Source organism: Marmota flaviventris, chromosome 12 (genome assembly GCF_047511675.1).
Source record: "Marmota flaviventris isolate mMarFla1 chromosome 12, mMarFla1.hap1, whole genome shotgun sequence".
Taxonomy (NCBI): domain Eukaryota; kingdom Metazoa; phylum Chordata; class Mammalia; order Rodentia; family Sciuridae; genus Marmota; species Marmota flaviventris.
This window is the reverse complement of record NC_092509.1, coordinates 93,669,921-93,686,354: the sequence shown is the minus strand read 5'-3', so window position 1 is coordinate 93,686,354 and position 16,434 is coordinate 93,669,921. Positions and strand designations below refer to the sequence as shown.

General features: G+C 41.8%; 1 protein-coding gene and 1 non-coding gene across 2 annotated transcripts in view; both read right to left on the bottom strand.

Moving 5' to 3' along the window:
- The window catches only part of Niban1 (niban apoptosis regulator 1), a 140,565-nt gene that overhangs the window by 22,157 nt on the left and 101,974 nt on the right, over positions 1–16,434 (bottom strand). Inside the window, exons 6-8 of the mRNA XM_027934880.2 lie at positions 8,354–8,469; positions 1,793–1,897; positions 1,318–1,480 (exon numbers count right to left, since the gene is read on the bottom strand). Coding sequence (XP_027790681.2) covers positions 1,318–1,480; positions 1,793–1,897; positions 8,354–8,469 — 384 coding nt within the window. The remainder of the gene's footprint in view (positions 1–1,317; positions 1,481–1,792; positions 1,898–8,353; positions 8,470–16,434) is intronic.
- Positions 13,690–13,796, bottom strand: LOC114092496 (U6 spliceosomal RNA). The gene has a single exon (XR_003582751.1). It is a non-coding gene; the product is annotated as a U6 spliceosomal RNA (small nuclear RNA).

The window sequence follows — 16,434 nt, the reverse complement described above, 5'->3', positions numbered from 1 at the left end:
ATGGGGGAATGAGCAAACTTTTCCATCAAGAGCCAGATAGTCAATTTTGTCATCTCACGGTCCATAAGGACTCAGTTCCAACTACTCAATTCTAATGTTACAACAGAGAGCAGCTACGGACAACACGTGAATGAATGAGCATAATTGTGTCCCATAGAACAAAATCAGGTGGTGGGCCACACTTGCCAACCCCACCCTTCTGAGCCCTCCTGATTTTAGAGAGGAACACTGAGGCAAACAGAATTCAAGTGACCTCCCAAGTACATAGGACTGGCCAATGTTGGAGTTGGAGCTAGAAACTCAGATTTATTGACTCTAAGCCAAAATTGTAGGCTTTCCAGTCAAAAGAAAGTCTGTTATTCATTTAACTATTTGCTGAGAGTCCATCTATGCCAGATATGGTACTAGGCAAGAATATATTTGAGTAAACCAAAGCAATATGACTCTGGTCTTTTTTATTTTTTTTGGAACCAGGGATTGAACTCAGGGGCACTCAACCACTGAGCCACATCCCCAGCCCAATTTTGTATTTTATTAGAGACAAGGTCTCATGGAGTTGCCTTAGTGCCTCACTGTTGCTGAGGCTGGCTTTGAACCCGCCATCCTCTTGCCTCAGCGCCCCGAGCTGCTGGGATCACAGACTTGCGTCCCCGTGCCTGGCTTGGCTCTGGTCTTTGAGAGCTTACAGCACAGCAGAGGTGGACAGAAGCCACTTTAAGTCCATATAAGAAGTCCAATAACTGGGGCAGCATAGACAGCATCAGAATACACAGGTAACACCACAGGGCATGAAGCAAGTTCCCTCCACCTCGTATCCACGAAGCCTCAAAGGAAAGACCTAGGCCCTTCATGGCACCTACACCTCCCCAGTTCCCTCAGTTTAATTCTCTAAAACTATGAACAGTAATCACTCAGTATTTTGGGCAAGACCCATCTACCTCCACTACCGAGAACACCAAAACTCAAGGGCACTCAAGTTCCTGATATAAAACGGCACAGTATTTGTGTTTTACTTACGTGCATCTGTCTGTATACATGATATACTTCAAGTCATCTCTAATTTCTTATAATACCTAATGAACACAAACGCTGCATAAATAGTTGTTACACTGTATTATTTAGGAAATAATTTTCAAGAATAGAAATCTGTACCTGGTGAATACAATTAAAAATATATATTTTTTTGATCTGAAGCTGTTTGAAACCACCGATGTGAGACTTGCAGATACAGATGGCTAGTTAAGAGATCTAACTATGAACGAATCGCTAAACATACAGCTTATTTAATTAGGAGGAGCATGGATTATCTCCACTGACCTTTGATCTTCCCAATTAAAAAGTTCTTTGAGTTCACAATCTGATCCATGTCTGATCGGACTGTTCCCTCCAGGCCCTTGGTCAGAGCTCTGCATTCCTCCTTCAAGGCACTTAATCCTTCTGAAACTTGGTGTTGAACCAGGTTGTAAGCCTCCTCCAGCAGCTGAAAGGGAAGGACACATGAATCTTGGCTTGCAGGGGGGAGGGTGTGAGGGGCTCATTTAGAGGGAGGAGGAGGGTTGACGCAGACTCCCACGGCATGAATGAACTGCAGGCGCATTTTGAATTTTTCTTTTAAAGTTCAAGTTTGTTTGGATTAGTCCTCATGTAAGTGAAAGTAAGCAGGCTTGAGGTGGGCATTTCTTCACCCAGAGAACAAACTATTTAAAATCAGCAACAACAAATGCCCTGAAAAGGAAAGGGAAGAGGAGGTGCATTTTGAGAAGCAGGGCTGCAGAGCAACCGCATCACTTACACCGAGCCAGGCCCTCTTCCGGTCATTCTTCTTCCCCTTCATTTTAGGCAGCAGGTCTGTCTGAAGGGTTGGTAGGAGCTCCTCCATCACCAGGTTGCTCAGGATCTGGGGTGTGGAAGAGAGCCCTAGGTCAGCCAGCTGGTCTGAGCATTAGGCCTACTAGAGATCTCATAGTGGCTGTCTCCGTCCTGGGCTTTGTGAACTCTGTTGGGGTAATGGGGTGTGTGTGTGTGTGTGTGTGTGTGTGTGTGTGTAGCTGGGGATGGGGAATGGACACAGGGCCTTGTGCATTTAAATAAGACCCACTCCACCATGAATCAGACCCCCAGCCTAGGTTAATAGCTTACCCCTGGTTCTGAGGCCACAGAAATATCAACTAAGACAATCTTGTGGAGTAAACATGCTTAAACATTCACAAGGAACAGAACCGTCTGCTAACCCTTCTCCAGTGCTATTACCCCATGGAAAGAACACCGTCTTCACCCTCTCTGACATTTAGAAAAAGAAAAGAGGAGCAATGTAAAGAAGAAGAGCTCGCGAACAATCCCCAGACGGCCTAGAGCCCCTGAGCCACTGCATTCCCGTGTCCAGCACTTACATCCCGCACCACCACCATGCCCAAGAGAAAGGCTGAAGGTCCAGATGTGGTGGCACACACCTGTAATCTCACCAGCTTGGGAGGCTGAGGTAAGAGGATCGCAAGTTCAAAGCCAGCCTCAGCAACTTAGCAAGTCCCTAAGCAAGTTAGTGAGACTCTGTTTCAAAAAAAAATTTAAAAATAGAAAGGACTGGGGATGTGGCTCGGTGGTTAAGTGCCTCTGGGTTCAATCCTGGGCCAAAAAAAAAAAAAAGAAAAGAAAAAGAAAAAGAAAGAAAGAAAGAGAGAGAAAGGCTGAAAGGAACGCTAAAGATTTGCTAATGCCAAGGTGAAGGAAGAGCCACAGAGAAGATCTGCAAGGTTGTTCATTAAACCTGCTCTCCCAAGGCTGAGCCCAAGCCTCAAAATGCCCCTGCCAAGAAGGAAGAGAATGTACCCAAAGGGCAAAAGGGAAAAACTGACATGGGCAAGAATGGTAATAACCCTCAGAAATTGGAGATGTCCAAACAAACCAGGCACAGAGGCCTGAAGGTCCTGGAGATGCCAAGGAAAGTGTCTGCTTTTTAGATGACTCTCTACTTCTGGTGACTGGACAGCTTTAAATACTATTTTTAAATCAAGTTTTATAAAAACAGAGAGTTTTGTTTTACCTTTTTTAAAGCTATGTTGTTAACACACAGAACATGTTATTGTTGTTTTAGGGGCAAGAAGCATGTATCACAAATAAAAGTCTCCAAAGCTGGATTGTTGTGGGGAAAACACTTTTCTCTTGTAGTTTTGAGGGACTTCCTCTTGGCTCCCAGAGGAGGGATTCCTTGACAATGACACACAGCCATCTTGGCACAGATGCCTCATGGCATGAAAACACTAAAATTAGTTTTTACATTCTCTTCTCACTGTCTGTCTTCAGTATCCACTTAACCTCCTTAAACCCAGAGATCTATGGGAACCTGTTCTTTGCAAAATTGGTTATCAGTATGTCAGACAACCTGGACTTTCCAGTGATACCATTAAGATAGTATCCCTCAAAAGTTTCCCTTTCTAGACGGGTACAGTGACGCAGCCTGTAATCCCAGCAGCTCGGGAGGCTGAGGCCCAAGGATCATGAGTTCAAAGCCAGCCTCAGCAAAAGCAAGCCACTAAGCAACTCGGTGAGACCCTGTCTCTAAATAAAATACAAAATAGGGCTGGGGTGTGGCTCAGTGGTCGAGTGCCCTTGAGTTCAATCCCCATTACCCGCCTGTACCCCCCCAAAAGCTTCCCTTTCTAGATAGTGGATCTCCAGATGGAGAGTTCTGCCATATTCCTTTCCTTTCTTGAAAGCAGTGATGGCTTATGGAAAGTTGTTAAAAACATGCTGAATGTGGTGTCAACTGTCACCCTGAACTTGTCCAGTTCAGAGCACTGAAAGAAGATGTCACTGGGTCTTACAGGGCTTTTGGATGCTGGTAGTCCACACTAAGAAGGGAGTTTAAAAGTTGTTGGATACCGTTGTCTGTCCATATCCTGCCTGAAATAGTATGAGTGTTTATGAAAAGTATCTTAAATAAATCTGGACACAGCTTGACAAACAAAAAGGAAAGAAAAAGAAAGAAATACTTTGAAACAATTGGACATTGGTAGGCTAAGCTGAATACAGGGAGGCCAGGGTGTTTTTTTAAAAATGTGTTCCTAAATCTCTCCTAAAATGTTCCTTGGATCAGTGAAAACATTTCTTTGAAACTGAGCAGATCTACGTCCATGCATTATTGCTCCCTCAACACTGACCCTTCTGTCTTTACCCCACACCCCACCCTCAAACTGGAGCAGTTCTGCTGCTCAGCTTCACTTTTACAATGAGTCTTCTGGGGCTCAGAGCTCAACTTTCAACAGCATGCTGCAGATTAAGATTTGCAAAAGGGATCTGGGGTGTAGCTAGCTCAGTGGTAGAGCACTTGCCTAGCATGCATGACACCCTGGGTTCAAACCCTAGTATTGGGGGGGAAAAAGATGTACAAAAGGGCAAGTGTAGTGATGGGTGGGAATGGAAACAGGCAGAAAAGCAGAGACTCACTCAAGATATCTGTTCTATGAAGTTGAAATAATATTTATCCAAAAAAACTGATCTCCTCCTTCTTACTTCTCGTAAAAATTCAAATGATGCTTTGGGGATTACAGAAGATTTTTTTCAGAGGTCACTGGTCAGCAGCATGCTAGTGGAAACACTTGTGAGTTCACTAGATTTTGTCTTTCACGAGGGCTCTGTTAGGGAAGGGTGTGAGGCTTCTGCTCACACTCCCAGGTGGAGGTGCACAAGCCCTCTAGTCCACCTGTGCCCCTGGCTTCCAGGAGAGAAGGCTGCTGAGGTCAGGGCAGCAGGTGGGGCTGCTCACCTGCACTGTGCTTCTGCCTACTGGGATGAACAGTGTAACGGGGATGGGATTTCCACTAGTCCTGGGAGCCCATTGGTAGAGATGTATTTACCTTTCTTAACCATTCTCTGGGGGCATTTAAGAGATGAATCATCATTTTCTGAGGAGTTGAACAGGAACTTGACATGTACAAACTCCATGGAAATCAGCAAGTCAACAACCACATTCTGTAGGTAATTAATAGTCCCCTGGGAAGGGCTCCATCCTGTTCAGATGGGCACACTCCCGTTTAGAATGCACCTGCCTGAGCAATCCAAGTGTGGCATGAGGAGAGGTAGCTAAGAGGCACAGAAACTAACACCGGAGCTTATGACCAATAGGAAATACTATCTTGGTTGTAAAGTATTAAACTCAAAAATCATAATAAAAGTCCTAATGCGCCCTGTTGCTGAGATCGGTTTGAATTTGAGCGTGAGTATGAATAGATTTGAAAAAGAGGCAAATGTTTTATAACAAGGCTAAAAGGGGGGGGGGAAAGAACATTCCATTTGGGTGGGCTTACAGTTTTCTCTGGGTTTTCCCACACAATGTTCCAAAAAATTTGGTTTCATTTTACAACCATGGAGTTGACAAGTAAATATGTCTGGGAAAAGAAAGAGGAGGGTAGAAGTGGGGTGAGTGGATTGGGGCTTAGGAAGAGCTGTGGGTGCTGACACCCAACTGTCTCATTCCAACATCAGCCTCCTCTGACCTTCAGCCCATCCCACCTCACATGCCCAGGGCCCACTCTGGGATTCACTACCCTGGTCAGCTCTCCATAACCAGGGCCATAGGCCTTGGGTCTTTATATAGGGAAAGTTGCTAATCTAACAAATACATCATAACAACAAAAGAGTTCTCTAATCTCCTCCACACAAGACAGAATCCACCGAGTTTTACCATGAGGGTCCTAAAAATGTAATCTTGTCTAATAAAAAAGAACAGGGAGAGTGTGGGGCAAACCTAACCACTGGGATACTAAGATTTTAAAGTTTTATCACGCATATAATCAAGCATGTCATTAGGCTGATCACAACCAACAAACTGGGGCTCACTCACTGAAGGCCACACCACAGTCTTCCTTTCAGAGACCAAAGCTTGAGAAAGCTGTGGGGCCCAGTGGACATCACCCACTTCCTGAGGTAGGCCTCAGGTCTGACTAGGCTGCTGGACCCCCAGCCCTGGTGCTACTGAAGGACTGTGGGTGAGAAATCTATTTAGAAGGTCACACTCAAAACCATACAATAAAAGGACGGCTCTAGATTGCATGGACGAGGCCTGAAAGGTGGATAGTTTTCTTGAAACCACTCAGCTCTGGGAATTAGGAGCTGTGGTCTCTCCCATCTGGCTGATGTAAAGGCAAATAATAAACCTACCAACTGGAGCTACTTTACATTTTGCAGAAGACTCTCTCTCATGATCTCACTTGATATATTATATTGACAAGTAGCAAACGTGTTGATTTTTTTTTTATTGATATACAAATAGTTTCACCTTAACAGTCTGTCAGGCCAGATATTTTGAGATACTTCTTTGTCTGGACCCTTGCCTAAAATAACCATTGCCAGGGGAGCCCACCATACTTACTGTGTGAGTCACCACTATGAAGAGATAATGTAACAAGGCTGAGAATCTTCTGATATGGTTCCCAGGGGTGGGGGTGGGGGTCACACAGTGTTATGATTAAGTTTGTCATAGATAGGGAAAAAATGCAAATAAACCCAGTGTTTTAGGTAAAAGAAGTCATATTCTCAAATTCAGTTACACTTTGCCACTTTCTTTAGCTCCTTGGTCCTGACCTCTTCGCTCTGAGCTTAGGAGCTTGACTGCACCATTCGAGGTATTAAGGGTGATGGTGACTCTTAACCTTTACCAAGCTGTTTACTTTCTTTTTTTTTTTTTTAATTTGTATATTTTTTTTTTAGTTTTTTTTGCAGACACAACATCTTTGTTTGTATGTGGTGCTGAGGATCGAACCCGGGCCGCACGCATGCCAGGCGAGCGCGCTACCGCATGAGCCACATCCCCAGCCCTACCAAGCTGTTTACTTTCGCCAGCTTCTCCAGGCCCATCTGTGTCACAGAATGGCTTTGGACAACCTTTCTGAATGTTCTTCTCCTCATCTGGAGAGTGCGGGACAAACACCCTGAAAGGCACTTTTAGCACTCAGGTTTTATGAGACTGATTTCACTAAAGAAACTCAGATTCTTCATGGGGCCACTTGATAACTCTTGTCTAGTTGATAGAAGATGGAATGCTACAGTTGTTTCCTAGAAGGTCATTCTTATTGTCCCTCCTCTGGATTTTTTCCCCTGACTTATGGTATTTGATTGTGTGTGTATGTGTGTGTGGGGGGGTGTGCTGGGGATCAAACCCAGGTTCTTACACATGCCAGGCGAGTGCACTACCACCAAACATCCCCAGTACTGGGAAATAAAAGGATTTAGAATCGAAGAAGGGGCTGGGGAGGGAGAAAGATTCTAGTTCACATGGCAAAACACTGAAGAACAGCTCCATCATCATGAGAAAATGTGGGCTTTAGATGTTTAATGAACATACAGAGGGCAAAACACCATCCGGCGCCTCCGAAATATCGTTTCTTGATAGCAAATTTCAGCAACCTCCAAAAGAGGCTCTCGTGGAGATGCAGCAAATATAAATACATAAATATCATTCTTGGACACCATGTTCCTATAACTGAATAATGCGCATGATCAGCCACGTGAACGGTGTCATCACGGAGGCTGGGATCAGAGCACAAATCAGCTTCCTTTGGAGATTTGTGACCACACTGAGATTTGCTTCACACTGAGGTATTTAGGCCATGACTGGCATTTTATTGGGATCATGGGAAATTATAAGGGATCACAGAGGACACAAAAGTAGAAAAGATAAACAAAACAGATAATTGGCTAGTGCTTTTGAAATTTGTTTCTATTTACTACTTCACTTATATGTCATTCAGTACCAAATTATGTTATGTGCATGTATGACTGTCACAATGAATCCCACTATTATGTATAATTTACCAATAAATTAATTAAAATATATATTATTCAATAGATAAAGATAGTACTGTGCCAAATATTGCTTCAACAATATTTCATTGAATTCTCACCATTCTATAAGGTAAACATTATTATGATCATTTTTTCCAGAGGAATAATCTGAGGCTGAAAGAGGTTAAATAATTTGCGAGATTTAAATCCAAGTCCAATGACCCTAACTCCACCCCCCCATACACACATTGCACAATACCCCATTACTCACATCTGCTTCTAGTCTGGAAGGATGAGGTCATTTGGGAGAAGTGGTGTTTTGATAAAAGACAGTGAGAGCAGCTTTCCACTGTGCCTGGGGTGCTTTGGGCTGCCCTATTAGTGCCTGGCCTGGGGTTCTTTGTAGTGGGTGCCCAGTAGCTTACTGACTAACCGCTTCTAGCCAAGAGAGAAATGGCCTTTGGAATGACATTTTTCATTCTTGCGACTTCTCTTCTGATTGCTTATTAAAAATAACCCTGACTTCCTACCAACCAGAAAGAGAGAAGATCCGAAATTCTGAGCCCTGTGTTACCTGGACTTCATCACCAATGATCATTTCCCAGGATCCATAGTGACCCTTCTCCTGTCGGAAGAACTGCACAGCTTCTAAAAAGGCTTGGGCTTCAAATGTCGTCTGCTTCATGTAATCTGGAGGAAAGAGGAAGGGACAGTTAGCAGAGTAAAATGCTCTAGTGTAGATTTTTCCATGGTTCTTCAAATGTAAAGGTTGAGGCCTAGCATTATCTTTTACAAGGCATGAAGTTATGAGACACAGAAAAAGCAGAGCAAGCACCCAATTCAAAGTTCATTTGCAGGTGGGCATCACATTACTTCTTCACCATCCTAGCTGATTAATTCCGTCAGCCAGAAGCAGGCAAAAAACCTCCTTTTTTTTCTCCTGTAAAAATGCTTCTCTCTCTCCACCGAGGCACCAGTGACTTTGCCCTACCAACCCCATATCTCACTCATACAGCACCTCTTGTGTCCAAAGTATCTCAGTTTCCCAAATACAACCCCAATTTCTTTGTGACCTAATGTCAACTATCTGTGAAAAGGACATCTATGTAATATGCTAATTCATGCAAACATTAGACAATAATTATTAATACACCTATAGCAGAATACCGTTCTTTGAAACACTTGACCTGTTTCACTGAGATTTGACAAAAATTGGAGGAAAGTATTATTTCTTATGATTTTACAGATGAGGAGACCCAAAGCACAGAAAGATGAATTAATGGCCCAAAGTCCTAGAGATAGTAAGTGGCAGATCCAGGGTGACTGACTTTGAACTTTCTTCTGATCAACACACTACATTGCTTTACATACTAGTTTTATGGGTTTGTCCTTCCAAAAATATTGGACTGTAAGTGGTGTTATATGTAAGAAGTCGTATCCCACCACAAAGGAATCGATATCCAATGGCAGGATTTTATTTATGTGTGACAGAGGGAGCTGGGGACAAATGTCCATCTTAGAATTTCACCAATTGCACCATACAGGCCAGGGCCTTCCCTTCCAACACATAAGACTAGATTTTGCAGGACACAGTGATAACACAGCTGTAGAAATCTTAGTGGAAATGAACTTTTAAAATAATCTAACCAGGGTTGAAGCAGTATAGCTCAGTGGTATAGTGAGTGCTTAGAATGGATGAGGCCCTGGTTCAATCCCCAACACCAAAAATAGAAAAAGAAAAGAAAAGGTCTAATCAAACAGTAAAGAAATCAATTTTCAGAAAGCGAGGATGAAGTGAGGGAAAGGGACAAGTTCCCTGTCTCTCTCACCACAGGGCACACACAGTTGTCTTGCTAGCAGCATCTAATCTGCACTTACCCAGGAAGATGAAATTGGTCACTTGAAGGTGTTGATTCACTGGAAGACCTTCCTAGTTTTAGACAGTGGGATTATTCAGTCAAGGGCCAACTGACTGATGGGGCATCTGGGCAGAACTAAAAGAGTGACAACCTTTTAACAGGCTGTGGGTAACTCTTTTGAGATTGGCTTACTAGGTCTTAAGTCTCAGGGACTTGGAAAAGAGAAAACACATTTCAGGGTGTAGACTCTAAAAGGGTTCAGGAAAAGTTCTTCAGAGATAACCATAAAGTCTAGATTTTTCCACCTTCAAAAATGTGAACTAGGAAAATGACATTTCTAATACCAATATAAAGATCTCATCAAAGTAGAAAATCAGAAAATGGGCATGTCCCAAGTTTTTGAGTTAAAGTATTTTCTTTTCTTCCTTGTTGTTTTTCTTGGCTTGACAACTGATTGAGTGTTTAACCTCAGAGGTTTAGAAAATGAAAATTAAGGTCTTGCTATAAAATACACAGCACCATTGGTAGTGCGCTCTCTCTCTCTCTCTCTCTCTCTCTCTCTAGGGGCTTGATATGGGGTTCAGTACACTGGGAGGGACTTGACTGAATGAGATGGAAATGGTAATTACTACATTGGGATTCCAGATTGACTCATATGCTCTTATTTTTAACAGCTGTTTTTATTTCCAACCCAAGGAAACAAAGAGATGGAAGAAAATGTGGTACTGTATTTGGACACAGGATTCATGGCCATAATCCCTGGCCAAGGAATGAAGTTTTAAATTCTTCATGTCCTTTTGAGAAGAATAACTTTTCTTATTTCTTCCCCTGCTGACCTCAGTAACTGGAGGAGATATTGTAAATCCTGTGCCTTCCCTTCTATGTCTACATCAAAGCAAACAATGACACTCACACAGATGGCTGGGTAGCTGAAGATGGTTGGAAAAAATAACCAAAGAAGTGGGATTTGGAGACAATGATATGGGTATCAGAGAGAAGTCAAAGAAGGAATAAAGGAAGAGCTAGAATGTAACAGTGGTGTAAGTCAAGCACCCTACCATAAGGAGAGAAGAAAAGCATTAGTGATCAGATGGACCACAAAAGAAATCATAGTCATTGAGTGATGAAGCCTGAGAATACCCACTCTTTACCGTGAAGACAGACAAACTAGATTTTAACTGTGCCCTTTCCATAAAGGGAAAAAGGACCTAATCTATTGATTTATCATTAGATTTTCAGCTTGTAAGTCAAATAAATAAATCTATTTATACCAAGCTTTTAGAACAAATTTGTCACTAAATTGCTTTATAAGTATCTGTTCTTACGGCTATAAACAAAACTCAATGGCAATTGCCGGGTCATTAAGCATATAAAAAACAAAGGTTTGCTTTGCAAAAGACAGAACTACACTGCAATAGTAATATGATCTTCATTTCTCTTAAATTGTTTTAAAAGGCATTGCTGAACTCAGTCAGAATGTACAGGTGTTTGAGAGAAACCAGATTATCAGTTATTTGATCAACTTCCTCCTGCAGATCTCAAGGGAAAATTCCAGGTTCATAATCACCCTCTCTTTCCAACAAGCAAACTGAGAGTTTAGTTCAGTGGCCCCCAGGATCAAGAATGGATTTTGGTTTTCAGGCTTCCTCCTTGCAAGCAGACTCAGAAAAATGGCAGATATCAGCCCAGCATGCTGTAATTATGAGGCCATTCAAGGAGACAGATGTCCCTGGGGAGCAACTGAGATATCATTAAATTCTGCTCCTTTATTTTATGGATGAGAAAACTGGGACAAAAAAATGGTTAATTTTGTAGCTGAAGGTCACACAGCTGGTCAGTATTGGAGCCAAGAGTTGAAAAAGCAGCTCTAGCATGTCATAAGCAGCCTTGGCATTCACGCTAACTTAAATCATGGACTATGGGAGTTGGAAGTGATCTTAAAGGTCACCTCCCCCAAGCTCTCCTTCCACATTGGGATCCTTCAGAATCCCAAACACTCATTTTGGCCTTGGCTTGAATATTTTCAATAACAGAAAGCTCACAATTTCATGAAATAGCTCTTCCTGTCAAGAACTACTCTAATTATTTGAAAATTTTTTCCTTCTATTGAGCCAAAATACGTTGCCATGAACTCTGTCTCATTAATCCCACTTCTCGCTTTCAGAGCAAAATAGGCAAATTTACTCCTCTTCCATGCGGTAATATATAATATATTTATATACACATATTTACATTATATTACATATTACATTAAGGAAAAGGGAGGGCCGAAATTAAATATATTTAATTTCGGCCCTCCCTTTTCCTTCCTCCTTTCAGTGATACATTCTAATTTATCAACATCTTTCTTAAACTTAGTCCTTAGAAATGACTCCATGATGCTGGATATTGTCTGACTAGTGCAAATTAGATAAAGTAGAAAGATTATTTTCCTTTTTTTTTTTTGATCTCTAACCTCTTTTTTAATACAATAAATTGTTGACTCATATCTTTCCTGTATCCAATAAAATCCTTACATCCTTTCATATAAAACTCTTGCCAATCTAAGCCTCTCCTAACTTGTATTTCTGCTTTTGACTTTGTCGGATGGATTTTTAACGCTATCCCTATCAAATGACTACTTAGTGTGCTCAGCCCAGTCAGCCAAAGCCTGCCAAAATCATTTAAAAATTGTGATTCTGTCCCCTAACCCTTCTTTTACCTCGGTATTGTTAGAAAATTTGCTAGGTTTGCCTTCTATGTTTCTGTCACTGATCACGGATAAAACATTCCCCAGATCAGGGGCACAGACTGAGAGCCCTGGGAAACAAAGTATTTTGGGAGACATGTGGGAGACACATTTTGGCCATTCATCCAACAGTCCCATCCCAGGACCGAGAAATGTCTAGGAATGCACTGTTCTCCTTTGTCTCTCCCTATTTCCTCATCCACACAGCTGCATGGAAAACTCATATTTGGGAGATATGATTAAAAACTTTGCAAGCGAAGGAAAGCTTCTCTAGGCCTCTTGGGGACAGTTATTCAGGAGGCCAGCCAGAGAGGCATCGCTTTTGGTTTTTTCCACTTATACAGATTTACAACATGTCTGAGTCAACCGAAACACCAGAGCTCCTAGGCCCGTGGAGTCGATGTAGACTGCGACCCTGGCTGCTGTGTCAGGACCGGGTTTGGAAGCTGCCTTGTTATTTTATTTTATTGGTAAACCATGCCAAGCCATGTTAGCTGATCCGCCTGGTGATTTGTGACAGTTATGTAACAGCGTTACTCACATCACTGCTATGGCTTCTTCTCACTGATGTACCCATCGCCTAAAGCATCTTTGGCTTCAGGTTTTACAGCACCCTTCCTGGGAGATCGGCATTGAGGCTGCGTGCCCCAATTTCTTCTCCAGATCTATCTTTAGATCTATCTTTTCTTGAAGGTGTGCAGGGGATGGTGACCAATACTGAGTAAGTCCCTGCCACACATCAGGAACCATGTCTCATGATCCCAACAGTCCTGCTAGGTAGGAAGTAACATCTCCACTTCACAGAGTTGCAGGAAGACACAAATGGCTTAATTTAGTATGTAGTCAAGCAAGGTCGACTCACCTCCAAATCGGCTCACCTCCAAATCCCATTGTGGTTTAACATTAAGAGAACTTTTTGAGACGATTTTTAGATTCATATGCTATTGTAAAAAGGAATACAGAGATATCCCACATACTCTTTACCCAGTATCCCTCCTGCAGTACAATAGCACAACCATGAAGTTGACACTGATGCGATCCAACCTTCTTGTTTAGATGTCACCTGCACTCGTGTGTGTGTGTGTGTGTTGTGGTTTAATTTTAAAGTTGTTTATTTATTTATTTTTCTAAATGGCTTATTGAAAATTGCAACCACCAATTGAATTTAAATAAGGCAGTGGTTCTTACAATATTATTTTTTAGAGTCTCGAGAAGCTTCTTGGCTTCATTATCTTTACTTGTTCTTAAAAAGAAAGAAGCCAGTTCACAATTACAGCAGCTAATACATAGCATTTACTTTGGGCCCAGAATTACTTTGGGCATAACAGTATGGAACGCTTCACAAATTTGCATGTCACCTTGGCACCGAGGCCACACTAATCTTCTCTGTAGTGATCCAATTTTAGAATATGTGCTACCAAAGTGAGCACAAGTGTCACTTTAAAAGGAACCTTCCTTCTCTAAGTTTAGAATCATGCAATTCCGGATTTTGATCTATCTAGCTCAAACTCCCCACTTTACAAGTGAGTCCATTGAGGGCCAGACAGAATGTAGCATGACATTACTACAAATAAAACAGAGCAAGTGAAAACCTCCTCCCCGGAATCCATGATGAATGGTGTCCATTCTAAAGAAATGGTACTAGACATTTTAATTTATATTTAAAAGCCTATTTATACATGACCAATATAAGCAGGTATTTTTTTTTACTACACTCTAGATGATAATACCTGTAAAAACTAACCCAGGGGGCTGGGGTTGTGGCTCAGTGGTAGAGCGCTTGCCTAGCGAGTGCGAGGTCCTGGGTTCAATCCTCAGCACCACATAAAAATAAAAATAAAATAAAGGTATTGACAACTACAACTAAAAAAATAAGTATTAAAAAAATAAAACTAACCCAAGGTACTGAGAATAAACTGGTAAATTTTCAGAGGTTCTGAACTATATTTTGTAAACTCTTTGATTAAAATACTAATCTACTGTCTATATCACAGACCTGCCAGCTATAGTGGAGAGGAGCATGCCAAGAAAGTATGTCCCCCTCATGGGGATGCAGGGACCCTGGGTTTGCTCTAGATGAAAATACCATGTTACGAGACTTCCCTTGGAGGACACAAAATGCACCTCAAACAAAGAGAAGAAAAGCATTTCTAGTGAAGACTTTGTTTTGAAAGAACATGTTAAACACCCAGAAAAATGACGCATGCCTCGCCCAGCCAAAAGCAGTCATCTCATAAATTCTTGACTCGTCAATAAAAATTAAAAGAGTGTTTGTCAACAGAGAAAAGGAAGTGGTGATGACTAGAACAAGTGAAGACAGATTGGCCTCATTTCCTTTAAACGGACCAGATTGGTAGATTAGAAGGGTGGTGGAGACATCCTGTGTCTAGATTTTTCGCAAGGCAATTATCAACACTTTGCGTGATTTTGATTGACACACTGAAGAAGTTTAGATCGGCTGATAATGCAAACAACAAAATAGTTAGACAACCCAAGGGATGGGTGCTGGTTAAACGGCTGAGGCTATTGCTGTAGGATACTTCTCCTAAAACATTTCCAATTATTTGGAAAAGGAGCTATATCTACATATATCTGATATGTGAGATATATCTCCTTACAGTTATCAAATTTTATTTACTTCCTACTGTATATCAGTAACATGGTTAGGTCCTTGCAAAGAAAAAAATATATAATATTTTGGGATAATGGGGTTAAACCCAGGGGCTTCACACATACTAGGCAAGTGCTCTACCACTGATCTACATCCCCAGCCCTTTTTATTTTATCGTGAGGCAGGGTCTCATTAAATTGCCCAGGCTGACCTTGAACTTGAAATCAGCCTCAGCCTCCCAAGTACCTAGGGTTACAGGCATGTGTCACTACATCACACCAATATAAGGTTTTTAAAATCAAGTTCCTCACTGTCTACAGGATTACAGAATCAGGATTCAAAATGAAGTATAATATGGATAAATGTAGCACTTAATCCACAAACACAACTACAATAATGAACAATATGTGCCCAATACATAGTAGATGTGCAACAAAAAATTAGCAAGTACATTGAATGAATAAAGGTACAAATTTTGAAGGAAAAATCAAACCCAGACCCTGGGGTTTCACATAACTGTGAGATCAGTGCAGGTCAGAGGTGCATGTCACAGGTGTCCACAAAGCAGCTGAGGTTGGATCTCAGAAATGTGGATGGCAAGGAAAGTCAGAGACAGATTCTGACATTCACTCTCCTGAGTTATTGCTCCATACCTGTAGCTCTTTTTTAAAAAATATTTTGTTTTAATTGTAGTTGGACACAATACTTTTATTTTATTTTTATGTGGTGCACAGGACCAAACCCAGCAACCCTCACGTGCATGCTAGGCGAGCCATCCACGGCTGAGCCCAGCCCCAGCCCCAGCCCCACACCTGTAGCTCTTGCTAGCACCAGAATATTTTGAAACATTTTAAAATAAAGAAAACAGGTGGACTTTTTTCTTCCCTTCCTGTCTCCTTTGCTTCCTTTCTCCCTCCCTCCTTCACCAACTTACATACTAATTTAAGAGGAATCTCACAGCTTTAGAAGGAAAAAAAAAAAAAAAAACAGAAAGAGGAGGTCTCCATCTATGTGAAGATCTGCGGGGTCAAGAGCAGTGCGTTTGTCCTTCATAGGTTCAGATGCTAGAGTCTGAACAGAGTGTGGCGGATTTCAACTCAATACAGGGGCACTTTTTTAACATTTAGGCTTACCTTTTTCTTTTTTTAAGTGAAATAGGTTCCAATAGGATGTCAACATTCCCTTCACAGGGATCCATCAGGGCTGAGTAACTCTGTAGAACGTGTACAGACTTGCTCAGATCCTTTTATTATACACTGTCATGGCAGCCCGTGCCTATGGCAATAATTTTATGATTACTATAATCATGTGAAATATGATTTTCCCTTCGACTGCAAGTTTCAAGAGAAGATGGGGCTACTATTTGTATTCACCCCGGTACAACCCCTAGCACATAGCATTTATTAATCAAAGAAAGGAAGGAGGGAAGAAGGAAGAAAGGAGAGGGAGGGAGGAAG